The sequence below is a fragment of the Coniophora puteana genome, assembly GCF_000271625.1.
Source record: "Coniophora puteana RWD-64-598 SS2 unplaced genomic scaffold CONPUscaffold_2, whole genome shotgun sequence".
NCBI lineage: Eukaryota > Fungi > Basidiomycota > Agaricomycetes > Boletales > Coniophoraceae > Coniophora > Coniophora puteana.
This window is the reverse complement of record NW_006913054.1, coordinates 1,607,966-1,631,273: the sequence shown is the minus strand read 5'-3', so window position 1 is coordinate 1,631,273 and position 23,308 is coordinate 1,607,966. Positions and strand designations below refer to the sequence as shown.

At 49.3% G+C, this 23,308-nt stretch overlaps 10 protein-coding genes across 10 annotated transcripts; 6 read left to right on the top strand and 4 right to left on the bottom strand.

Annotated features, from left to right (window-relative positions):
• Positions 1-145: 145 nt before the first annotated feature.
• On the top strand, positions 146-1,347 carry CONPUDRAFT_117715 (uncharacterized protein; the record flags this gene model as incomplete). Its single annotated transcript, XM_007766536.1, has 3 exons — positions 146-728; positions 781-921; positions 980-1,347. The coding sequence occupies 3 exons, from the start codon at positions 146-148 to the stop codon at positions 1,204-1,206; spliced, it is 951 nt and encodes a 316-aa protein (XP_007764726.1). The 3' UTR covers positions 1,207-1,347.
• Positions 1,348-1,713: 366 nt separating this feature from the next.
• CONPUDRAFT_117714 (histone-fold-containing protein) lies at positions 1,714-2,404 on the top strand (the record flags this gene model as incomplete). The annotated part of the gene is made up of 4 exons (XM_007766535.1): positions 1,714-1,828; positions 1,878-2,039; positions 2,093-2,197; positions 2,244-2,404. The coding sequence occupies exons 2-4, from the start codon at positions 1,895-1,897 to the stop codon at positions 2,402-2,404; spliced, it is 411 nt and encodes a 136-aa protein (XP_007764725.1). The 5' UTR covers positions 1,714-1,828; positions 1,878-1,894.
• A 1,788-nt stretch (positions 2,405-4,192) lies between these two features.
• On the top strand, positions 4,193-8,731 carry CONPUDRAFT_70040 (uncharacterized protein; the record flags this gene model as incomplete). The annotated part of the gene is made up of 21 exons (XM_007765981.1): positions 4,193-4,367; positions 4,415-4,512; positions 4,567-4,812; positions 4,867-5,300; positions 5,352-5,535; positions 5,583-5,685; positions 5,741-5,912; positions 5,958-6,024; positions 6,073-6,163; positions 6,215-6,324; positions 6,379-6,470; positions 6,517-6,736; positions 6,792-7,051; positions 7,106-7,200; positions 7,252-7,446; positions 7,502-7,683; positions 7,734-7,812; positions 7,866-8,029; positions 8,083-8,223; positions 8,273-8,340; positions 8,392-8,731. 21 exons carry the CDS (start codon positions 4,193-4,195, stop codon positions 8,729-8,731), a joined length of 3,516 nt encoding a protein of 1,171 aa, XP_007764171.1.
• Positions 8,732-8,801: 70 nt separating this feature from the next.
• On the bottom strand, positions 8,802-9,332 carry CONPUDRAFT_49056 (uncharacterized protein; the record flags this gene model as incomplete). The annotated part of the gene is made up of 2 exons (XM_007765937.1): positions 8,802-9,038; positions 9,090-9,332. The coding sequence occupies 2 exons, from the start codon at positions 9,330-9,332 to the stop codon at positions 8,802-8,804; spliced, it is 480 nt and encodes a 159-aa protein (XP_007764127.1).
• Positions 9,333-9,700: 368 nt separating this feature from the next.
• On the bottom strand, positions 9,701-10,645 carry CONPUDRAFT_149982 (uncharacterized protein; the record flags this gene model as incomplete). Its single annotated transcript, XM_007766534.1, has 2 exons — positions 9,701-10,156; positions 10,211-10,645. The coding sequence occupies 2 exons, from the start codon at positions 10,643-10,645 to the stop codon at positions 9,701-9,703; spliced, it is 891 nt and encodes a 296-aa protein (XP_007764724.1).
• Positions 10,646-12,241: 1,596 nt separating this feature from the next.
• On the top strand, positions 12,242-13,911 carry CONPUDRAFT_87639 (uncharacterized protein; the record flags this gene model as incomplete). Its single annotated transcript, XM_007766533.1, has 8 exons — positions 12,242-12,304; positions 12,362-12,379; positions 12,434-12,529; positions 12,582-12,608; positions 12,669-12,766; positions 12,873-13,376; positions 13,431-13,574; positions 13,626-13,911. 8 exons carry the CDS (start codon positions 12,242-12,244, stop codon positions 13,909-13,911), a joined length of 1,236 nt encoding a protein of 411 aa, XP_007764723.1.
• Positions 13,912-14,334: 423 nt separating this feature from the next.
• Positions 14,335-16,530, top strand: CONPUDRAFT_162404 (WD40 repeat-like protein; the record flags this gene model as incomplete). The annotated part of the gene is made up of 11 exons (XM_007766532.1): positions 14,335-14,345; positions 14,396-14,648; positions 14,699-15,068; positions 15,122-15,309; positions 15,359-15,648; positions 15,698-15,924; positions 15,977-16,065; positions 16,115-16,180; positions 16,232-16,276; positions 16,328-16,362; positions 16,416-16,530. 11 exons carry the CDS (start codon positions 14,335-14,337, stop codon positions 16,522-16,524), a joined length of 1,683 nt encoding a protein of 560 aa, XP_007764722.1. The 3' UTR covers positions 16,525-16,530.
• A 214-nt stretch (positions 16,531-16,744) lies between these two features.
• On the top strand, positions 16,745-18,082 carry CONPUDRAFT_162403 (Swi3-domain-containing protein; the record flags this gene model as incomplete). Its single annotated transcript, XM_007766531.1, has 3 exons — positions 16,745-17,287; positions 17,344-17,466; positions 17,513-18,082. 3 exons carry the CDS (start codon positions 16,745-16,747, stop codon positions 18,080-18,082), a joined length of 1,236 nt encoding a protein of 411 aa, XP_007764721.1.
• A 203-nt stretch (positions 18,083-18,285) lies between these two features.
• On the bottom strand, positions 18,286-20,991 carry CONPUDRAFT_97886 (adenylate kinase). The gene is made up of 9 exons (XM_007766530.1): positions 20,456-20,991; positions 20,299-20,407; positions 20,179-20,243; positions 19,931-20,123; positions 19,373-19,873; positions 19,196-19,297; positions 18,491-19,128; positions 18,426-18,442; positions 18,286-18,360 (listed from the first exon to the last, which is right to left on the bottom strand). The coding sequence occupies exons 1-5, from the start codon at positions 20,740-20,742 to the stop codon at positions 19,622-19,624; spliced, it is 906 nt and encodes a 301-aa protein (XP_007764720.1). The 5' UTR covers positions 20,743-20,991; the 3' UTR covers positions 18,286-18,360; positions 18,426-18,442; positions 18,491-19,128; positions 19,196-19,297; positions 19,373-19,621.
• Positions 20,992-21,410: 419 nt separating this feature from the next.
• CONPUDRAFT_134965 (NAD(P)-binding protein) lies at positions 21,411-22,856 on the bottom strand. Its single transcript, XM_007766529.1, has 6 exons — positions 22,695-22,856; positions 22,593-22,647; positions 22,479-22,536; positions 22,183-22,426; positions 21,917-22,117; positions 21,411-21,864 (listed from the first exon to the last, which is right to left on the bottom strand). Exons 1-6 carry the CDS (start codon positions 22,744-22,746, stop codon positions 21,509-21,511), a joined length of 966 nt encoding a protein of 321 aa, XP_007764719.1. The 5' UTR covers positions 22,747-22,856; the 3' UTR covers positions 21,411-21,508.
• Positions 22,857-23,308: the final 452 nt, after the last annotated feature.

Here is a 23,308-nt window from a genome sequence, read left to right as displayed (position 1 = left end):
CTCTACCAGGTTCCGTCGCCACAGTCCTTCTCACCGCAACAGGAACAATCACACCTGTATCAAAGGTGAGTGCCACATATCTTGTACGGGTCCTTGCGGCTGACACTTGGAAGCGAGCTCGAAGTATTGAAGTTGTCACTATCCCATGTCTACTCTTCGGCATACTGCCAACTCTTTGAGGCCTCTTGTGAGCCACAAGAGGTCCTTCTCTTCTTTTGATGTGACGGCTCTGGACAAATGGATAGGGTCAAAAGACTCCATAAAATTGCAGCTACAGGACACATTCAGGACGGAGCACCTCTCAGACCTTTTCATCACACTGCCCACCCGCGACGGGACCAGGAAGCCATCCACTCTGCCAAGGAGTGGGGATTTGCTTCTCCCTGGCCATCACCTAGCATTCTTCCATCCGCGCAATCCCGAAGCAGCCTTGCGGCCAGACGGGACAGATGCTGACTTCTGTCCTCCCGAACCGTTCACGCGTAGAATGTGGGCTGGTGGTTCTATGCGCTGGAATAAATCAAACCCTCTACTCGTAGGGGAGAAAGCCTCTTCCATATCCACAACCGAAGCTATCGACAAGAAAGGGTTCGACCAGGGCACTCCTATGGTGTTTGTGAAGCAGAAGATTGAGGTAACCATGGCTGACCAGACCACCCCTTCGTTGACCGAGGAACGGTCCCACGTTTATCTAGCCTCAGCTGGTAGTAAGCGGGCCAATAGGGGAGGTAGTACACTTTAAGCCTGCTTCACGAAACCGTGCTAAATGACGCTTGTCAGTTTCTGGGCTACCTAAACCTAACTTTTCTTTTGGTTTCACGCCGACGTTGACTACGCTATTCCGGTTCTCTGCGTTGACATTTAATGGGCACCATATTCACCTTGACAAGGACTACGCGCAAAAGTACGAAGGTTACCCAGGTACGGCATATGATCTTGAAGAAGGAGCCACCACCCACCGCTGACCTCGAGTCTTCAGAACGTCTGGTGCATGGCCCTCTCACCGCTCTCATGTTACTAGAGGTAGCGAACTTCCACAATCCTGCGCGGGAGCCGGAGTTTTTCGAGTATCGTGCAAGGAATCCCGTCATTGTCGACCGGCCCATGACCTTCTATGGCGCATGGACATCACAGTCCAGACTCGACCTATGGTGCGCGGACGATGATGGGACTGTAGGCATGACTGGGTACATCACGTACGGATAACGATTGTCAGTTAAGTAGCTGCTTACAAGGTAATCGTCACGCTTCCTCGCTCTGACATATCTCGCCCTGCTCGAGGTAGAAAATGTAGTGTCATAGCTAGGTAGGCAGACATTCTGGCAATGCAAATAGCCGAGTTTTCGCTGTGCATATTCGGAACTTCGGAACGAGTGATAATCCGTTATATGAGAACGATCGACAGGAGGCGGGGTCTTGGCAGGTTGAACAGTACTTACGTTAAGCTTGGAGTTCAAAGTTGAACTTGAAGCAAGCTAACCACTAGAACTCAACATGTCATGAAAGCTATGGACTCATTTCAATTATTTTCTTTGCTTGCCAATGATGCTTTCGCATGAGCATCATGATTCTGTGTCGTGAATCTGGCTATTATAAATCAGGAGTATAGCCAAAGTTGCTGCATCGGTGTCGATTTCCGAGTCTTAGCGCTCTCAGCGCTTGTAATTGGTACGTACTGTTGGGCTAAAATTAGCGTGAATTGACGGAGACTACGGACTTCTTGACCTAATAAACGCGTCGCGTCAGTCACCATCCCCAACGCTCTCTTTGCTCATTCACATTAGCTAGAGCGATCCCTGACTTTCTTGATCATCAAGCGAACGAGCCAGTGAGTTCAAGCGGAGAACATGTACCTACAACTTAGGACGTGTTTGTAGGCACTGCCATCGAATTTATGACGAACGACGCCACAAGGGCACTCCGCCACGGCGGCAAGGGAGGAGGGGGTGGAAAGGTGTTCGGACCTGGCCAGTTAGTTCGCCACAAGCCGAAGAGGAGAAGAACTAGGCGCGAAACCTACAACGTTCATATCTACCGAGGTAAGTTGCCCTCAAGCCGACATTTGTGTTCATGGAGCCAGATATTCTGCTAGTCCTCAAACAAGTTCATCCCAACTCCGGTATTACGAACCGTGCGATGGCGATCATGAATTCGTTTGTCAACGATGTGTTCGATAGGCTGGCCAATGAGGCTTCCAGTAAGTCATCCTAGTTGTTCATGGTTGGATTATTCATCGCGCATAGGGCTGGCTATTCTTTCAAAGAGATCGACCATTTCTCATCGTGAAATTCAAACAAGTGCCAAGCTTCTCCTGCCGGGTGAACTGGGGCGACATGCGCTTTCTGAAGCAAATAAGAGTGTTACACGTAAGTCGCTTTCGTCCTCCGTAAGAGAAACATTTTGACATCTCGCTTTCAGTCTTTTCGTCTGCAGTATATTCCCGAAAGCCTCGTGGAGAGTAACGCTTTTGTCCATCCTCCTGGTCTACTGATCAAGCATATCATGGATATCTGGTCCATAGTATTCAATACATACCCTGTGCAACGAGCCTACGTGATATGACAAGTGAATTGCGCCCAAAGCACATAAGTATGGGGGAACAAGCTCAGAAACCGTACTTGTTCCCTGCCTCTTTTCTGTTTCTCCGACCTTCTGCGATCTTCTCCTCCAGAGCCTCTCTGTTGAAATAAGCTTCCGAGAGAAGGGTAGTAAGCTGGTGCCGCGAACGAGCAACTGATCCCAGCTTTGCGCCCTTGCCATATTTTCAGTACATGAGATCGTTGCAAGTCGATTAGACCTTACCTTGACATTCATCCTTGGTTTATCAGGCTCACCGTCCTTATCCTTAGTGATAGCTTTCCGATCTTCTCTCTCTTTAAGCTCCTTCTTTGATTTTTCCATTTCTTGTTGCAAGTCGACCTCTTGAGCATCAGCGGTCTCGACCGTGGTTGCACCTTTCTCAAGTTTACGAACATAGTCGTCGTAATCTTTCTGCCATTTTGCACGGAATCTGAGGTAATAGGCATTGTCATAGGCGGCCCATGAGCCAGATGGAAGCATGTAATAGCCTGGATAAGGATCTGTGGGAGTGGGTTCTGGGGGCGTAAACTCCTCGACCTTAGGAGCGGAGGAAACCAAGGCGACAGAGGTGGACGCGGTTGGTTGGCTTGCGTCACTCCTGGAAGATGCACTGCCCAAAGAGAAGAAATCAACAGCTGGGGTGGAATCAGCTTTTGGCGGGGCTTTCGATGGTCGCTCATCCTCTAGTGATATGTTTGCCCGCTTCTTCTGTAGAGATGGTGGCAGCAATGTCGGCGGAGCTTTGAATGTTTCATAATCTTGGTCGGCACTTTGGAAGTTGCTATCGGATGGTGCTGGAAGGTGCGAATTGGGTGTTTGACCGGAAAAGTTAGTTTGTGCGGCGGTTCTAAATGCGAGACCAGGCCTTCCTCCAGCACCAAGCACTCTTTCCTGGATAGGCACGCTGCGCTCCGGGTTTTTGACTTTTGGCGCTGGAAGCATGGAGAGCAAACCAGACGATCCAGCTCCTGCACCTGTGCGGGCCTTCTTGGCTGGCGGGGGCCGGTCATCCTCGTCCACAGTACGATCAAGTTCCGAAGGAAGGTCAGGTAGACCTATGGTTATCTTCTTCGGGCCACGCTTGCCCTTGGGGGGTGGCAGAGAAGGGCCGTTAGATTTCGAGGACGAAGCTGAGGGAGGGGGAAGAGAGAGACCTATGGACCTGGCGGCTGGTTTGGCGGCTGGTTGCGGTGGCTTCGAGGCCGACGGCGGCGCAGTTGTCTGTTGCTGCTCGTTATCTGAGTCGACGTCGCTGCCATAGTCTTCAATACCGAGCATGTTGCGAGTCTAGAACAATCTTTAGGGATAGTAGTGGAGGGTAGTGGAGGGTTGTGTGCAAGCACTACGACTTCCTAATTAGGTCATACCTTTCGCGTTTGACATTCCGGTTCCCGAAGCCGACGCGCACCCCTTCGAACCAGCGCGTCCTCGACTCACGTCTGTAGTGCCAGTGTCCATTGTCATACGCCTAGACAAGATGGCCACCTTTGCATCTCCTGCGCCACGCAAAACACATAGACATGCAAGCGCTCGCCCATCTCATACTCCCCCAAAACGTGGTCTTCTCGTAGGCGGTGGTCGACTGACACCTCGAGCAACCCCTACACCCGTCATGGCAGAGGAGGCTTCCATGGCATCCATAACCTCAAGTATGGATATCGACGAGGCTCAACATGTGTCTGCACAAAAGACCGTTCCAGAGACAATCTTCGCTAAATCTGAAGAACTGTCAGTTTCTTTCTACGCCAACCTCCCCACCGAAGTTAAGCAAATCCTCAAGGGTGCAGGTGCGGCATCAACCCCTTTATATGGTACATTACTGACTATCTCAAAGACTTTTATGGGGAGTCATATTCCGGGGGAATCGATACAGAAACTGGTTATGCATTGGTGGCTTCCCAGCGAGCTTGTTTTGTCTGGCAATATGCCCAGGTATGCACTCACAACTGATATTTATTATTTGGAACATGCTCTTACATCGCGAAGTCTCCAAAGGGATCTCCAACGTGTTACATCTTTTCGAGTCCTGGAGAGGGGTCGAACAGCTGTCCCTTCCACGCTCTTGTACCTTTCGGCGCCACACGCGAGCCTGGCCTGGTTCTCCTCGCTCCTCATGGCGAACTCCGTTTCTGGGAAAGCATAAGCAATGGACTTGCTGGTGGTGATCATTTCTCAACATCTCAGCTTAGCCTGGAAGTAGACGAGTACATCACAAACCTCACTCGAGTTGATGTGAGTATTAACAGCATCCATTTCGATTGAGGGAGCTCATCTTTGCATGCGCAGCCCCAAACATATGTTGCATCGACGTCTATAGGCCACCTTTTCCGCTTCACCCTGTCGTCAACAGGCGGAAAGTACCATCTCGCCGCTCGTGCTTTCTCGCAACCCAGTTCATCTTCCCTCTCGCTTACACGACTCCTTCCAAGCCGGTGGACCTTGGCCTCGGCTGGCTTACAGCCCAAAGCTGGCAACATCAGCTCAATAGCGATAGAGCCTGTTGACACTGTCGGTATCGCTGTGGACTCACGGCAGCTTTGGGCTTTGGTGGACAGTCGCTTACAAAAGTGGAACATCCACATTGCAGAGGGATGGGAAGAGCCTACGCTAGATGAAGATCTGCTCCCTTCCTTACATAAGGCTTTGAGGGAACAGCTAGGGGCTTGGACTACGGACGATGAAAGACTGGATCTTGAGTTAGTGGATCTGCAGGTGAAGAGGTGCGTATTGATAATATTAAACCGTCTCTATACACTCACCCTTGGCTTTAGTGCGAGAAACTTGCTGCTCCTTATCTCTTTTTCTGCGGTGGAAGATGAAAACAGTATGATGGCAGATCATGGACCTTTTGGAGCGCAAGGACCGCGTCGCAGATATGCCCTCGTCCACATGTCTCAGCCCAATACGACAGATACCATTAAAGTCGAAGGCGTTAGACGGGTGCCATACCAAAGCGTGAGTGCACCAGCACATTACCACTTGAGATGCTTATTATCTTGTAGACGACCAGCTCAGGGGCACCAATCCACCCTCGCATCCACTTGCTGTCTGGTGCAGAACTGATAGCTGTTCATTTCGGAGACGTAGTGGCATTATGCTCTCGCTGTAGGTGCTCGGTTGACAACAACTGAGACGACGCACCACTGACCATCCATGTCAGACTCGGTATGGGAGGATCGACTCACCTTGAAATACCCGTACAAAGACCAGATGCTCGGCCTTGGTGTCATGGAATTCACAGACTCAGATCAAAGCTCGCTGCTTGTCCTCTCAGCAGGTACTATCATGAAAGCATCGTTATCTCTCAGCCAAATAGCAGACTTTGACCCCGAGTGAGTATCATGGTCGGTTTCATACACGATCTAATCATCATTCAGGAGTGGACGTGCCCACTTGATCAAGTCTATACTGACGCAGGCAATCCTGTACGGCTCAATACCAGAAGTTAGTAAATCGATCAGTGTGCATGCAATTGATTTACCTATTCATCAGAATCCTCTTCACTTCAGTTTCCCACCGGACGTCGACGAGGATGGTCTGATGAATGGCGCTGAACAGCTGAGTAAAGCGGTCATTGAATCAGGTAGGAGCATTAGACCAGAAGGCCTTCGCACCGACTAATGCAATTCTACAGATCCTGAAATTATACGGCCCGACCACGACCTCACATCACAGTTGACCAGCCGGAAGGAACGACTCAGCTGGCTCATCCACTTCATCAACGACAACGGTGTGCTGACCAAGGTAGGGATTGTCCTACAATATCTCCACCACAAAAAGCTAAGTGATTATATATAGCTATCTCAAAGTAGTCGGCAAAGGTTAGCTACCGATGCTGAGAAGCTTTACGCATGTCATCAACTGTGGACTGCTTTGAATGACCATCTTGAGTAAGTCGTAACAGCTGCTATTGATGAAAGACCTAACATCATTCAGCCATGGAGCTACGCATAGCATCCTTACAGAAGCTGTATATGACTACATGCATTCTGTTGGGAATACGGCACACGAAGACGTTGTTCGTGCTTTTTTCAAATATCGGGTTGGTGATGTGGGAAAACTCTTCCCATTCGTAATGGAATCCGTGAACCGCCTGTCGAAAGATGTCGGTCGAAGCCTCGCAGCCTCGTTGCCTGAGTCTATCAGCTGCATTTTAGTATGCATTTTACTGCATAACTTTGTGCGAAAGATGCTGACTAGTGAAAATTTAGACTATCCTCAGCTCAGCACTGGACTATCGTGCGTACAACCTAGGCGTATATGGAGTCACTCTTCCTATGATCAAGCCCTGGACAAGCAGGCCGGGAATCATCGACACCGTCTTAGGAATGTTTGACGTGGCAACGAAATTTCTTGATGGACCATCCGATGCTGAGAACTCTGGAGCCAAAACGGAGCCACGAAAACAGCTACCGGCTTTGGCCTCTGTCTTGTTCACTTGCATCAATGAACGCCTTGAATGGCTGCGTAGGTGTGTAGAGTGGCCAATCAGACCTTGTACAGAATCTCTGAACGTGCTTCATAGCATTGTAGCAGCTGGGGAGGCAGGGACAGAAGTCGACAGGAAGGAGCTTAGCGACCGTTTTGCTCAGCTTCGGCCGGAAATCTTCGAGACTTTGCGTATGTTATCTTAAAGACTGACAGGCTTTCATGGCTGATACTTTTGGACAGGAATTCATGGCCACTTGGAGCATGCCTTCTCTCTCGCAGAGGCCTGCAAGGATTTCCGCTCCCTTGCTTCACTCTGCCACAAGGACAAGGTGTGGCCGCCACAGGAAAATCCTCATATGTCGAGGATCGAGAACTACATCCAGAAGTTCCGAGATGAGTTCACGGCCGAACTTTATCAGTGGTATATTGAACACGGTATGCTGCGCGTTTGCCTTGGCCTCAACTCGATAGACGTTCTAAGAAAATGTAGGCGAGCTTCGCGGTCTTTTTACACTCGAGGACTCGCAAAAGTCATATATGGACGTTTTCTTCGCTGCGCAAGCTCGCTCTTCGATTTCTTGGATATATGATCTCGGCCAGGAGCGATATGGGGCGGCGTCCGCTGCGCTCGTAGCAGAGTCTAAAACGACGGACAGCTTGGCTGTCAAACACGTGAGCTGATTCATGTTTTCATGTCTCCCAGAGGATTGAAATTCCTGCAGTTCGCACTGAGCGTTGGAAAGCTTGCTCACCTTGCCCAAATCCAAGATGGCGTTGCCTTGGACGAGACGTCTTTTGACGGTAAGTTAGTGAAGAGCGCCACATGCAAACGCTAGCTAAAATGTGCCTTTCAGCCTTCCACGACGGTCTTGACTTCGTCAGCGTTCAGCAAAACTTACTAGAGGAAATGAGGACCGTGTTGTCCACCCTTCGCGGTAAACAAAGTATCGAGAACCAGGTGGATGCCATAGTAAAGGCCAAGGCGTCCACAATTAGGGATCGGAGAGCCCTTCTCGGTGTAAGTACCTATCAGCCTCCTGGGTAATAATCGTCAAGTAACGTAGCTTGCAGGTCTTCAAAGCTCTCATTCGGTTGATGCTGCAGAACCATGCGTTGTCCGTGGAAGATGCAGTAGACGTGCTGACGCTAAAAGACAACAGCGAAACTATAGAGGACTATGCTACGGCTCTACAGCTTCTCAGTCGAGTCCAGGTACGAACAATGCCCCAAACTCATGTCTCGAATTTCATGAATTCTCTAGGATTTGCCCGATGCTCGCAAAGCTTCCTCGTTCCGCCGAGTATGGTGCCGAATTTACAGCCACGACAAGTATGTTATTGATCGGTTGTGACTTCAAGACGACGCTAATGAATTCTATAGCTGGGACCAAATCAGACAAACAGCAAATGTCACAGACTCTCAGCTTATGATGCGTTTGCGCGGAACTGCTCTATATAATACTCTTTCAATAATTCTCCGGGCCCCTCATCACTCTCCTGGTTACGACCTCGACCCGTCTGAAGCACTCGTCACCCCGGACGTTGCTGAACTTGCTTCACGATGGCCGGGAATGCCTCAAGAGCAAGTGGAAGCGCTTGAGCGGGATTACAGAGCGGAAAGCAATCTAGTGGCGTCGATGAAATTGGAGGACGTGTACCATCGTGTACGGGAGTTGGCTAAGCAAGACCTTTCGGATGGACAAGAGGTTCATACCCCTTGACGGATATCAATGTGAACTATAACGTAGAATAGAAAAATAGCTTGTACAGAACAGATGTTTACTTCTGCATTCAGAAGAGGTCAAAGAGGCGCCGCCTAACATTCTGCCATTCAAGACGAGTGGCTAGGCTGATACTTTCTATATTTCGTCTCCTCCACTCCGAAGAGTACTCATTTTGCCGCTCGCTTTCCTGTACCATCCACTTTTTGTAAAACTCGGATAATGCCTGTTCGCGCTGCAGTCCTGTGACTGAGTCGGGTAGTGATGACAAGACGCTCTGTTTTGCAGATTCAAACCGGGTGTTGCTCTGTTTCGAAACACTTAGTTGCTATATGCTACTACTCAGAGAAAGGCTTACATCAAACCAGTAGTCGTGATTAAATTTGTCTAGCTGCTGCTGATACAAGGCCCACTGGACTTCTTCGTCGGTCTCGCCTTCCGTGAACTCGTTGAGCAGATATGGATGCCGCACCCCGTCCGGCTGCACCGGCGTCGACTTCGTATAGAGAACAGGCCGTATGTGGGAGATGGGATCAGGAGGCCCGACCAGGTTTGATCGTATAGCTGACGCATGCAGCAGGCGACGAGAGATTGTGTTCATCATTGAGCAGACTTAACGGGTGAGAGACGGGTACGCTGTGTCATGCACCTTTGCGCGTTGACGCGCCAAATTGACGCCCGCTTATCGGAAGGGTCCGGCCCAATGCGTCTGTGATATTGTAATAGGTAATCAGGTATCAAGCTCAAGCCCTGGGCCTGCAGGCCGATCGAAGGGTTGCAAGCTATTCTACTTATATTGACCCTATATATGAGTCTACATACATATGACAGCATCTGCATATGCATGAATGATTCAAGACGATAGTCTACGAACAAACTTAATGTCAGCATCCTACTCTAGTTAGAATTCTGCCAAACGATTGTAAGATGTGCGCTAAGGCAGCGTCCGAGTGCTCAGTGAATGTTCAGCTACTGTTTAACCTCCTCAGTTTCTACAACCTGTTTCGGAGCAGCATTGACCGCTCCACCAACGAACCAAGATCCTGCAATAATGCCCAGAAGAACCCAGATTCCTCTCCTCTCCTCTCCTTGCAAGGGTCTCGATTTTCCGGTTTGTTCCGAATTATCAGTGGTCTGCTCTGTTTGTTGACCGAGACCGAGAGACCTAGGCAACCCTAGATCATCCGCAATATCACGAATCAAGCCGCCGGGTGTTGATAGAGAGGCATTAACAGGTACTGTTTCGGGGTGTTCGTCCACAGACTTCAGTTGAGCGTCCTCCTGTTTTTCAAGATGGTGCATAGGACCTCCGTCCCGGTGGGTTTCGGGACCGGCCACCACATGCATTCGTGGTGGCGTAGGTCCCTGAGCCATAGGCTTAGGGGACTTGGATGAAGCTGAATCCCAGTAATCAGGCACGAAAGGCTAGGTGGTCACTTTCAGCTCAGTAGTAGATGACAGGACTGTTGTGAGGCGCACAATCTGAACAGGAGTTTCCGCAGGTGGTATGGACAAATCGGGGATTTTCACGGAAAGATACTCGATGGCGGGAGCGGAGGCAGGTATGTCAGGTTTACCTGGTACAGCAGTATCCGTAGACGCATGGCGAACAGTCTCAATAGAACGGACGGCTTCAGCAACCTTGCTCTCCTCGTGCGATCGAATGCGGGAGACAAGAGCAGATTTATTCCCTGACCTGTAAAACTCTTGAGCCGACTTGTGGAGGGAAAAGGAGTGGAAATCGTACGTAGACAGCCCACGACTCCTAGCCTCCTTTCGCAGGTCTACCACGGTGTCGTTTTCCCATGCCTTTGAGAGAAGAACAGTAGAGACGAACGTCCTTCTTGGAGGGTGCGCAGCTACTGCTCTAGCAGTCCGTGCAAGAAGACGAGTGGGCAATGCCGTCCGGAGCATGGCTGGAAGTTACAGGGAGGAAAAATAGCACTGCCACCAAAGCAGAGCCTAAACCCGTGTGAATCGCGGCCGTTTATCAGATTAATTACCTTGCTTGACAAGGTTTCTGTCACCCCCTTTATTGCGTGGGAACGTCGCGCCTGCCACATAAGTACAAACAGCGTTCGCTACTCTGGTTGGTAAGTAAATTATAGCCAAACGGCATTAGTGAAGTAAGTAAGCAAAGTCCTACTATGGCGCAGAAGCGTAGGGAATACATCCTTCCTGTGACTTACGCGCACGATTCACGATGTTGTCCACGTCCCAACTCTTTCCGCCACCGCTCCGTAATCTGATCCAGCTCTGCTAATCTGTCGTCTTCCGCCATCAACTCGGGCGAATGTGACGCTTGGAGCACGGTATCATCAAAGTCGCGCAACAGTCAAATCGTTGATCTGCCGGAGCTTCGAGACAAGGTTACGTATAGGTTAAACAAATTGAGACCACCCGTCGGAGGCGTTGCAATATCCACGAGTACATATGAGGTAAGTGGATTTATTATCCCACTAGTGTGGTCAATCTCACTGATAAGCACCGCCCATTCAGATGAGTTTGCCATCGAGAACTGGTCAACTCAAAGTGATGGTGCCAAGGACGCCTTGGAAGCTATGGCCAAAACTCATCACGTCATCCCGGTTCCGGCCTATGACCTCCAGGGCAACCTCATCAAGCCCGGGCAATATCGCCGTCAGGCACTTGATGGTGCTATGGTCGAGTTGCATTTCTCAATGAGTCATTGGTCATTTTCTGCTAAAGACAACAAGCCTGCATCGGATGTGTATGTTGCAAACATCGAGATGATGAAGGCTGTCGTTCCACCACTCACCGGTTACTCTTCTCCGAGAAGCGCAAGATCGAGCGCTCCATCAATCTTGCTGCATCCCCAAGTAAGAAGCTAAAACTCTGATGCCGCTGCAAGCAGACTAGTATACCCTACTAGTACTATGGATGTACACATACTACATTAGACTGGCTATTACTTCTTACTTTAATGTCTCCGGTAATTCTTTAGGGTCTACATGTTGGCTTCATGACGAATGGACAAGGTTTTGTGAATTGTTCGAAGCGCAGATCCCAGCGTCAAGCAAGGTTTCCGCCGCTACAGCGGCATTTCCCCGAGTTAGTGATGGAGCGAACAATTGTGGTCGGTACGACTCGGATATGGACGCGCCAGGCGAGGTGTGTATGGTCCTCTAGATAACTGCACTGAAACACAAATCGTGGAACAATCGAGATCATTGGATTTCTAAAGAAGATGCTGTGAGGAAGTACCATGTCCGCTTTCGTCTGCCTCGTGCTCCCGTCGCGTGCTTTGCTGTAATCTATAGCGCTTTTATGCCAGTGTGCAACTTCACCCTCTCCGAGACCCTTTCCCAAATATACATTCCTCAAACATGCTCCTTTCCCCAGCGTATGTGGTGTGTATGTCTTATAACGGCGTAGCTAACACTATCTGCTAGAACTTCAAACGCCAGTCTACCGTCTTCATCCTTTTGGGGGAGGATGAAGCCTAGGAAAGGTGACAAGGAAAACGAGTTACGGGAGAAGCAAGCACACATGGCACTGGCCAGGCAGCGACTACTCACTCTCGCCTATGACGACATGGAAACAGTCTGCGTTGTACGTGATCCTGCTAACCTAAGTTAGTGCCTCTTTGTGAATGCAAGTATCCTGCAGCTTCCGCAAAGTTTTCCAGTATGCAAACACTCTCTTGTCTTCTAGATCCGTTGTATTTAACAGCATCGCTAGGAACTTGAGGCAATCGCCAAAGACTGGACGAAGCCACCTCCTGATGCCATGTTCACCCTACGAGTACCAGTAGAATACGCCTCACTTCATGCATCCGTGAGTTACTGCGTTCTAGCAGCCTGCGTTAATGATCTCAGCGAGTGTTCAGCGCTTAGTGTCTGGGCCATATATCTACGTAAGGATCCAACATTTTGATCCTACTTGGCACTTATTCATGACTCGCTCATGATACCAGCTAACAGGGGAAGACTCGTATCAGATTGCGATTAGTGGCGTTCAAGGACTCAGAGTAGAGATTGTCAGCGACGCTCCCCCGCCACCTGATGAACCTCCGTGAGTTAAAATAATCATCGCTGGAGGATGCTTGCTAACGCTCCCGAGCAGCTCCCCACCGTGAGTACCCCAGCAGGCGCGTGAAGTTACATTTAACGCTCGCTAGCCCTCCCCCTGTCACAGAAATGCCTGCCACCTTCAATCTTGAGCTGATCCCAGGACAGCTAGTTGCTTTGGAAACAACGGTATCGTCAGCAGATGATATGGACATGTCTCGAATGGAGGATGGCACGACTGTTTCCGGAATTTTCTGGGGAAAACTGGATATTGTCCACGACGGGGACACGCACAAAGTGGACTTTACTGGGACCAAGTCAAACAATCCTGACATCCCTCAAGATTTCTTGATGGACAGTCGCGTTATGGCGAAATTCACAGCAGCAGCAAAGCCCACTGCCGCTAAGTGTCATCTCAGCATTCTCGCTCCTGCAGTCCAATACTGCGATTTGATTTTATCGCTGTCGCCATTCTGGAAACTTTCCATGTCATGGCCTCCTGCAGAGGAAATTGCGGACAACAAGTACAAATATTTCCTGAGAGTGCATCCAGGCGGTGCACTCGAGCACTTTGAGAACGAGATGGTTTGCACATCTCTTTATTATGAAGCAGCGTGAGTTTTTAAATCTTGATCAGTAGAAATTCGTCACTCATACGCGCTTGAAAGTCCTGACTCGAACATGCTGAACCCAGAAGAATTCATTGCTCCGCGAAATAGCTATGCCATGTCGTTCCGTGACTTCATACAGCATCTCATGGTGGTTTTGGACCAACTGGGCATGTCTATCCACGCCCGAACCAGTTTCATCACGTAGGTAGCACAAAACGTCCATGGCCTCTTTCTGATGCCCTTCTCATCCAGCAATAACATGTCCGCTTTTTCAGCTCACAAGAATATTGCCTATCGCTTCCTTCGTTCATCACAGGTCGCTGCCGCTATTGATTTGGGCGTTTCCACAGAATGCGTGACCACCCGCCTTTTTCTCTGCTTCCGCGGTCTATCGGATGATGACATGGGTATTTTCTCCGGAGCTGGAGAAAAGGAGGCAAACACCGTCAACTGGAGGGAAGTGGTCGGCTGGTCGGAGAATTCAAAGGATACAACACAGTTTCGCGTTTTAGAGACAAGCATATTGGAACTTACATGAAATCTTTCTCCGTGCAGTATCGCTGACTCTCAAGCTTTTTGACTCTGCTCCGACTAAGTGGGTTTGGAGTGGGTTTCTCGATAGCCTCTTGCCATCATCATTTGATCCATTCGGTTTTGCAGATAGCTAATCACTTATTGCTGTTTATTTGCTCTCCACATGATATATCAATCGTGATCTATCTGCATATGTTCATTTGGTTTTTGTAGCTAGTACTTACAAATGTTGGATATGTTTAGGGCTTGCATAGGGCAGACATAGCTTAGGCTTGGTTCGACTATCGGTCCCGGGACCCGTTGTACTTAACGTGACACACCACGACGCGTGACGGTGACGTTACGCGACGCGACAATGAATCGCGACTGTGACTGCTAGAGTGTTGTATATGGGTCCCTACTAGACAGTGTTCATCAGTGCACAATCATGTCGGCTTAGTACGTTCCTGCAAGACAGTCATAAATGTTTTGCTAACAGACATGCACAGTGAGAAGGAGAGAGAGGCGAATATAGCTCGCAACCGTGCAATCCTTGAGCAGTTGGACCTCAAAGATGCGGCATCTCAGCTAGGAGTTCCAGCCAAGAGCAAGTCCCAAACAAAGCCGAAAGCGAAACCTGTTCAACCTAAGAAGCGACCCAGGCAGGAATCTGAGCCTGTCGCACCGAGGCGTCAGAGTGCGCGCCTAATGAAAGAGGTAATAGACCTAAATGAGAGCCCTGTGACGAAGCAAAAGCGAGAGGTACGGCCTCCATCAATGTGCCTCGACTTTTGTGATCTGAGGTACAAAAGGCAGAACGAGAAAGAATTGCGAAGCAAGCGGAACAAGAACGACTTGAAGCCGAAGAACGCGAGCGCATTGCTAAGCGCCCACGGCACCAAGACCTCGACCTGTTCACTACATTAGGAGAGCAGAATGGGACCGATATTGCCACCCTCAGGACAGCTTTGGGGTCTGCTACGAAAGATGTACACGCAAAGCGCGTGAGCGATCTTGACGCGTTTGTTTTCGATACAGACAAAGGGAACGCTGCCGAGGTGAAGGACTTGAGAGATCGTTTACATAAACTGAAGATTGTCTCTCGAGCTAAAGTTACGGGAAACCGGGTATATAGCGCAGCATATCATCCAGACAAGACCAAGGATCTCGTGTTTTTTGGAGGTACGCTGTTCACATTCATGATGTCCTACCACCAGAAATATACATTTCAACAGATAAGCACGGTCAATTAGGCATATGGGATGCTCGCGCACCTACTGAAGAGGGTGCAGACGAGGATGGCGATGTAACTGCTAATGATGCAACGGAAGGCGGAAAGTACTGGCAGCTTCAAAACCACTGGCCCGCTTCCCCGAAGTCTTCGATATCCTCGATTAAGTTCGACCCCACAGATGCCCATAGTGTGAGTTTACTGGCAAAAGAGTTGCGGATACGCTGACCCTCTATCGTAGGTGATAACTGCTTCTTATGACTGTACTATTCGCCGCCTATCTTTTATCTCCGGGATTTCGGAAGAACTATTCTCGTCTGAAGATACTCTTGTCTCAAACATCGATTTGGCTCCCAATCAACATGAGATGTGGATATCTACGGCCAACGGAACCATAATTAACTTAGATTTACGACAAGATAAATCCAAAGCACGATGGTATGATCTCCAGGACCAGAAGATAGGATCCATTAGCGTCAATCCGACAAACCCACATTATCTATTAACAGCGTCTAATAACCGGACACTCAAGTAAGCCGTTAAGATACTTAGGAAGCTCAGCGACTAATAGAGCGCTCAGAGTTTGGGATATCAGGATGCTGCGGACCTTGCAAAGTGGCAAAAGTCTGAACACATCCTCGGAACCATACAGATTTGACTATGATACGATGCAGAATTTTATCGAGTCGAAACGCGGCCAAGGATTCTTGCGTGGAGAGTTCGGTCATGGCAAGTCCGTAAGCTCAGCCTTTTGGGATCCTCGGGGAAGAAGTATCGTTAGCACAAGCTATGACGATACAATCAGATGTAAGCGAGTGGCTATCCTGAAACCAACCTTGCACTCACGAAAACCTGTCAGTATGGGAACTAGATTCTGCTAAACTCGGCTCCTCAACTAGTTTCCCTTCATTTACGCCTTTCTGTCGAATCAGACACAATTGTCAAACTGTCCATATCACTTTCCACTACTCATCCATCTATTGACACTTCTGGACAGGGCAAATGGCTAACAATCCTCAGAGCGGTCTGGTCACCTAATCCAGATGTGTATCCTCACTTCACTGTAGGATCAACTCTATTTTGCTGTAACTCTTTCACTGAATTGTCCCTTGAGATCGCGGGCATCCGGGACCATGCAGTTTACGTATATTCATGCAAAGTAAGCTAAAGCAACTCGTCGCCAGAAGAGATGATATTGATTCAATTCTAGGGCGACTTGCTAGCAAAACTGGCAGACAGCACCAAGTAAATGCTCGCTTGTGAGATCTATGTTGTCGTAATGCTAACCAACTTTGAAGAGTAACGGCTACGCAAGCTGTGACCTGCTCCCATCCAGAAGTTGTCGAACGTGTTGCCACAGGGAATGCTAGTGGTAGATGCGTACTTTGGGCACCCCCAGATCCTTAATTTAACACAGACCTTTATATTACTAGTACGCGTTGATGTTTTTGTAAAGTTGTTGCCGGTGCGGTTCCTGGTATTTGAGCGTTTATTTTAATGTTGTTGTTTGCCTACAACTTTGGAACAACCTAGTGACCACGTTATGTTTGGCAAGCCCCTATCAGCCTGACGTGAACAAGACGCGTTGTTACAAACAAATGTAAACAACGCGTCCTCATTAGCTCTCATGTCTGTCGCTCTCGATGATATCTGGGATGCGCCAGTATCTCCCAGTCCACAAAGTACTACACACCACAATCCAGGCTCAATTAAACGACCATCACTGTTTCTGAGTGATTCTGAAGATGAAACGCCCTCGGTAGCAAAACGCGCCTCGAAACAAGCCGTCGCGCCGCGGTCGGAAATCGACGCCATGTTCGATGACCTCGACGATGAAGGCGGCGGTACGACATTGGAGCCTTTGGCCCCTTCGCTAGATATGAACGCTCTCAAGCAAGCGGCTGCCGCAAAGCACTCTAAGAGGTCAATGAACACACAGTCAGGCTCGAGCCAGCGCCAGATTTTACCCAGCAGTTCTCCTGCCCGTGGCAATGACCTCACAGATAACGAAAACGGGAACCAACGCGTTGACAAGGAAAAGGAAACAGATGGCAAGAAATCCAAGAGAAAACTCGCAAAGCTTGATGAAGGACGCCTTTTGGGCCCCGATGGGTTTCCCCAGCTAATTCGCGATACCAAGCACTTCCAGGCCAGAGGCAAGGGGCATGAGGTCCGATCAAGCCTTTCTGGATCCCTGATATCAACCTTGTACTGAAGTTGCCCCAGATGTCGGACCTGGGGAGGCTCCTTCGAATATATCAGTTCTGGACACATAAAATGCACCCAAAAGGATCATTCAAGGATAATGTGGAAAAGGTCGAAAAAGTGTGTCATTCTAAGCGCATGCAAGTAAGTCAACATAATGTTCTTCGAACGTTTGACTGAACCTATTGAGGTTGCGCTGAGCGTGTGGCGTGATGAGGCCAAGGGTCTTGTCAATGGGAAACGACCGGACGATGAGCCACTGGAAATACCCGAAGAGGATGGTGACGAAGTTGTGCAGACTCCAGCTGAGGATCGACGCTCTTCCAACCCGACCTCACCACCATCTTCAATTCACGCTGATAACGACTTCGATATTGATGAAGTCATCCGACAAGAGGAGGAGCGGCTGAAAACCATTCGCGAGCCCCCTGCTAAACCTTCTCATCAGCCTTCCACCTCCAAGGCAGTTGATCATGTTATGGACGTTGATGATGCTGACATGTGGGCCGAGCTTGATGGCTTTGCGGATCCCTTCGAGGAGAAGGCCGGGTCTTCAAAGCCTGCGTCTGACAAGCAGCAAGAGCAAGGAGATGAAGAAATGTGGGACATCGTCCACGAGTTAGAAGTTTCGACAGAGCCAGAGGTTCTGGAACCCACCACGGTACTTACCCGCTCTAAAGAGGGTGAGACAGGCATGTCCAATCGAATAGTAGAAGTTACAGGGACGAATGATGCAGACTGGGACGACATGTATCTTTGAGTAGATTCTATAATTGCAACCTATGATTGTTGCAATTGGACTGTATCAAATCGACAGGGGCTAATTGCCTTCTTCAGCGCAACATTTTCCCCCTTCAAACAGGCCAAACGTTGAACCCAGTGCGTTCGAATTCAGCACAATATTGTCCATACACTTTCAGTCTCTCAGCACGGTCGCTGGACGTGATATCGCAATGATGGGTCCCCCGCAAGAACCTGATCTAAAGACTGGGATCGATTATTGGACGACACAAGAAGCAAGCTACAACGGCGTATTGGGTATGTTACACCATCCCCCCTCTCTGGTCTGTCTATCATGCCAATCTGATCTAGCGCTTTCGTAGGTGGATTCGGTAACGGAGTACGTTGACTTCTGTGGAGGCCCGTTTTACTCATCTGAGGATGAAAGTCTTTGCCCAGGGTAGATGCCTTTGGCTCCCGTCAGTTCCTGATGAGCATACGTCCGGACTTGTGCACTGTCCCTTCTGCTCTTAAAACGTCTTCACCCGTCGATGGATCCCATGCTTACAGATCACGCGCACTTGACGTTGGCGCTGGTATCGGACGCGTCACTGCAGACGTCTTGCTGCCTCTGTTCGCTGATGTGGTGCTGCAAGAGCCCGTAGAGAACTTCATAGGCGAGGCGTTCTCCCGTGGTCAGGCAAGCGAGAAGCTTGCAAGGTCTCGTGACGAGGATGGTTATCCCACTGGATGGCCAGGGATCTCGACCAAGTCCAAAAGTGTCTCCCTTTTCCAGTGTCCACTGCAGATCTTCGATCCATCCCACCCTCACTCTCTGAACGCTAAGTTCTTGGGGCGAGTTGGATTTTCACCTCAAGAGGACGATGGGGATTCTGGATTCGACGTGATCTGGTGTCAGTGGTGCTTGGGCCATCTGAACGATACAGATCTAATTGACTTCTTGCGGAGAAGCAAGAAAGCGCTACGCAACAAAGATGCCTTGATTATCGTGAAAGAAAACCTCTGTTCCGAAAAGGATGGTACTCCACGGACTGTCTTCGATGACGATGATTCTAGCCTCACCCGGTTTGTGAACTTACGCAGATGGTGTCGCAGTCAGTTAACCTTCAGATTTCGTGTGTCACGGGCACAGATCCGATCTTGCTTTCAAAAAGCTATTCCGCGATGCCGACTTGACTATAGTCCGAGAACTGGTACAGAAGGGGCTCCCAGATGGCATTTACCCAGTAAAAATGTGCGCCCAACAAACTTCCTATGTATTTCATTGACTGAGCGCTGAAATATGGTTAACGTTTCTTACATTGACAAGGTTTGCTTTACGGTGATTGAACATTATTACATCGAACTTTAAATAGGCTATTGAATTGAAAGGAAGCAGCGGTAATTACAAATCAAACTATACTAATCCTACTACGTACATACAAGTACACCGTAACAGAAAATAACAACGTGACATGGCTGCGCTTATACCATATGCATGTATGAAAGAGGCAGAAAGAGGCTATTGGCACCCTACATCATCTAAAGGTCGGTCTAATATCAACATTATATCATAAACTCAATTGGGTTTGCCCGCGACCATGACCTTGCGTTCCAGAACAGCTTCGCTCAGGCTATGCTTCTTCCATGCTGGTCGCTCTCGAAGGCCAGGGGCCGCACCAAGGACAGTAGCTTCCAGTCTGGGCCAGATCTCGTCAGAGGTATGTCCCTTCAACGTCATAAGCCGTGTCGAATTGGTGTGGGATGAGTAATAAGAGAGGAGAGGAGAAGTAGAGTCATAGAATTGCTTCAGCCTTCGTGAGAAGACCTCCTACAGGAACGTATGAGAATCAGGGCGGGGTGCGATGTCGATGAGCGGTCGACTGACCTCATTATCATCCGGCCTCTTGGATAATGGTTCACCAGTTTCATCGTCGAAACCGTCTACCTTGGGTCTATTATACGACAAGTTGTAAACACGACCTGAAGGCAGATGTATCCACCGGTCGGTAATGCGACCTAGGATGACATCGTCTGGTACCTCAAGGTTAACCACCAAACTCAGCGGGGTATTCTGCGAGCTGGGGAAATACTCGTTTAAGGTCTGCAGAGCCATGATAGTTCACTGAAGCTTACAGCAGATGTTCGTCCAAAAGCTTTCCTTGTCCAAGCGTGCGGGGAAATCCATCCAATATCCAATGCTAGATGCAATCAGAGGTTTCAATGAGTACACAACAGACGAGAAACATGACCAACCCTGTTCTGTACGAGGCTGAGCCTGCTAGTGACGACTTTAAGCATGAGTTCATCGGGAAGTAAAAGCCCCTGAGCGACAATTTCTTCTGCTTGACGCCCAATCTCTGTTCTGAGCCTGGGGTCAGCTACAGGGTTGATATGAATTGCGGAAACTTACTTTTCGGCTATATGTTGCCTGAGAAGATCACCGGTAGAAAGGGACAAAATGTCGTATTTCTGAACGAGTCGACCAGAGAGTGTACCTTTCCCTGCTCCCGGTTTGCCAAACATGAGCATTCGGAGATGCTTCCCAGGTCCTTGTTCGTCCGTGCCAGAGCGCAAGTTATTCAAAAAGAAAGGCAGGGCTTTGAACACGGAAGCTGAACTGGAGATGCAGCGCAATGAGCGCGTAGGACCTGTCATAGATACAGACGGTGGAAGGCGAGCAGCTCGGAAAGAGATCATGAGGAAAGGCGGCGGGTAACGAAGGAAAGAGGGAATGAATTTATCTATGGGCTACCGCCGCCGGGTTGACCGACCAAACGGCGAATGGTTCGATGTCGCTTGGAAGTGCCGCTTGGAAATGTTTGGGGTTGGGGCGAATGGGAGATGCTATCCGCGCCAAGGCTCGCAAGGTGCCAACCGTAGCTGCTGTAGGCGTTAGAAACTCCTGCAGAAAGGGTACAGGTATGGCTGGACCAGGAGGTGGCAAGCGGGAGCACTGGAAGGAGAGGGAAGTAACGTTATAACACCGCAACACTTGCACCCGCTACCAAATACTGTTAGTGTCAATTACACGCCATCAATCAATGCAAGGGGCGACGAAAGTGATTCGTAATACATATTGACCTTTGGCGGACTCTGTTCCTGGCCTCGGGTGTCACTGACGCGTTCCCCCCTATTACCCCGCATACATTTTCTCAGTCTTTGACAACACGAAATATGATCCATGTGTGCATGGTTCTCCTTAAGTCGAGACTCGGATGCATACGCGATGTATACATGTCCGTTGCAGATAACACGCTTCCTCATGTTAGGCCTCCTTTCTCCGTTTGCTCGCGTTGGGTGAGACTTGACGTCAAGACAGGCTTTGCCATTTTATTTTTATTTTTTTGGTACACGATTGTTGGTTGGCTGGTTACAAAATTAGAGTATTTTGCTCTAAGAGATGAAACAGTGCGCCCCATTCAGGACCCTTCTATAACGTTGACTTTCAACATTAGCGAAGGGTCTAAGGGTGAAAAACAGGTCGCGACTCTTGTTTGTTGGACCACCCTACTAGTTCCCTCATCTTCCCGACACCCACAACACCTTTGATATCACTGGCGGGATCGATGACACGGCAGATGGCTCCCGCAACGTGCTCAACATGGATGGGGGGGACAATGAGGGCATTAGACATGGAGCGCAACGATGACGTTGATAATGAGGAGTCAGGTGAAGCTGGGGCGAGCGCATCAAGGGCGCGTAAAATGCTGGAAGGTGTCGGTACGCTTTTTGGAACGGCAGCGTGCACATTTGCAGAGAAGTCCAACAGAGCAGCAAGAGGTGACGTTAGCGGTCGATAGTGGGGGTGGTAAATCAAGCCTGGCAAGACGATTAAGTCTGGCGGAACATGAAAGATGGAGGGAGCACGTACTTGGTCTTATGTAAATGCTTCGTAAGCTGGGGCTCTTTGCCACAAGAGCCTGTATTCCCTGCTCGGCCTCGCGCTTAGTCTCAATGTAGCGAGCTGGCACAATCGGCCGAAAGACATCTTCAGCAGACACATAGACGAAGGCTGGTGAACGGGCTAATGAGGGTCCCTCGCTTTCCAGGAACGTCTTGCACACCATCAATGCTTTATAGGCGTGCGTAGTAAGATGCTTCGACTCAACCACAACTCCAGCGAAGAACATTGCTTACCAGTATCCCGATTGATAGTTTCATACCCTTCTTTCCACCGACTTCCCTCCAACGGATCATATCTATGTCCAGTGGCCGTGCTCACAAAGTTTCCAAGTAGACTGAGCAAATCATTCCTGGCGAGCGCGTCTTTATATTTCGGGTCTTCGAGAAGCGTTCCTAGTGTGTGTACAACAGCACTAACACCGGACAAAAGGTCGCGGTACGTTTCCGGGAGTAGGGCATCAGCTTTTCTCCAGTTCACCTGTCCATCAAGCGAGTCAATCAAGACGCAAGCTTCAATAAGTTGAATGTACTTTTGATGTCCATGCAGGGCTATGCCCTCTGGGAGTACGATATGGTCTTCCCGACGAACTTCGCGAAGGTAAATGCACGCTCCTGCCAATGCGTTGACAAAAAGGTCAACCAACCTGATACTGGTGACATCCATTCCGCGAGCAAGAGCAGCCTTGCAAACGGCCGAACCTAACAACCTCTAGCTCGAATCATGTTATCGCCAAATGCTCACGTACCCAGAAAACCATTCCCTCCTACCACCAAAACCTTTTGGGCTGCTGCCGACATGCTGATAAGTGCCGTCACCGTTCGTCAAGCTTGCTAATAGTACTGGGAAAAGAGTAGACAGACGAATTCACTGAAGTGCGTTATTCAATCTGAGTTGCGTTCGAGTCGCGTTTTACGTGCGCCGCGGTCACCACACGTCACCACACCAATCGCCTTTACATAAACTTGTCATAACCAAGCTTGGCTGCACTTGATCGGAGATCCATGACTTCCTCTTTCAATTTAGTCAAGCATAATTACCGGAGTATCTGCGCCTGCGACATTACAAGTATGTACAGCAAGACACGTTTTCTACCCCTCACTACTATCACCAAGAGCAGGTCATCCGTCACAGGGGAACACGAAACATGCTGCTCAACTCTATGTCAACAGTCCTTGACGAAAACCCATAAAAGTGATAAATTTATAACTCGCAGAGCGAGCTAGTAATAATATGCAGAAGAATCTTGCCAGTGGAGGGTATCGTATCCTCAGATATAGACGCGTCGTGTCAGTGGTATACGCCGCCAGGGTGGTGAAGCACAGTAACTCGCCGACATCAGATAACGATACTCCAGCACGG

Excerpts from the sequence above, each read along its gene's own strand:
- CONPUDRAFT_97886 (XM_007766530.1), bottom strand. The coding sequence starts at position 20,742 with ATGATCTCTTTCCGAGCTGCTCGCCTTCCACCGTCTGTATCTATGACA. Across the intron at positions 20,408-20,455 it reads AGGCAACATATAGCCGAAAA|AACAGAGATTGGGCGTCAAG; the intron begins GTAAGTTTCCGC and ends CCCCAGGCTCAG. Across the intron at positions 19,874-19,930 it reads AGAGGCCGGATGATAATGAG|GAGGTCTTCTCACGAAGGCT; the intron begins GTCAGTCGACCG and ends ACGTTCCTGTAG.
- CONPUDRAFT_134965 (XM_007766529.1), bottom strand. The coding sequence starts at position 22,746 with ATGTCGGCAGCAGCCCAAAAGGTTTTGGTGGTAGGAGGGAATGGTTTT. Across the intron at positions 22,427-22,478 it reads GCCCTGCATGGACATCAAAA|GTGAACTGGAGAAAAGCTGA; the intron begins GTACATTCAACT and ends CTTGATGGACAG. Across the intron at positions 22,118-22,182 it reads AACTATCAATCGGGATACTG|CATTGATGGTGTGCAAGACG; the intron begins GTAAGCAATGTT and ends ACGCCTATAAAG.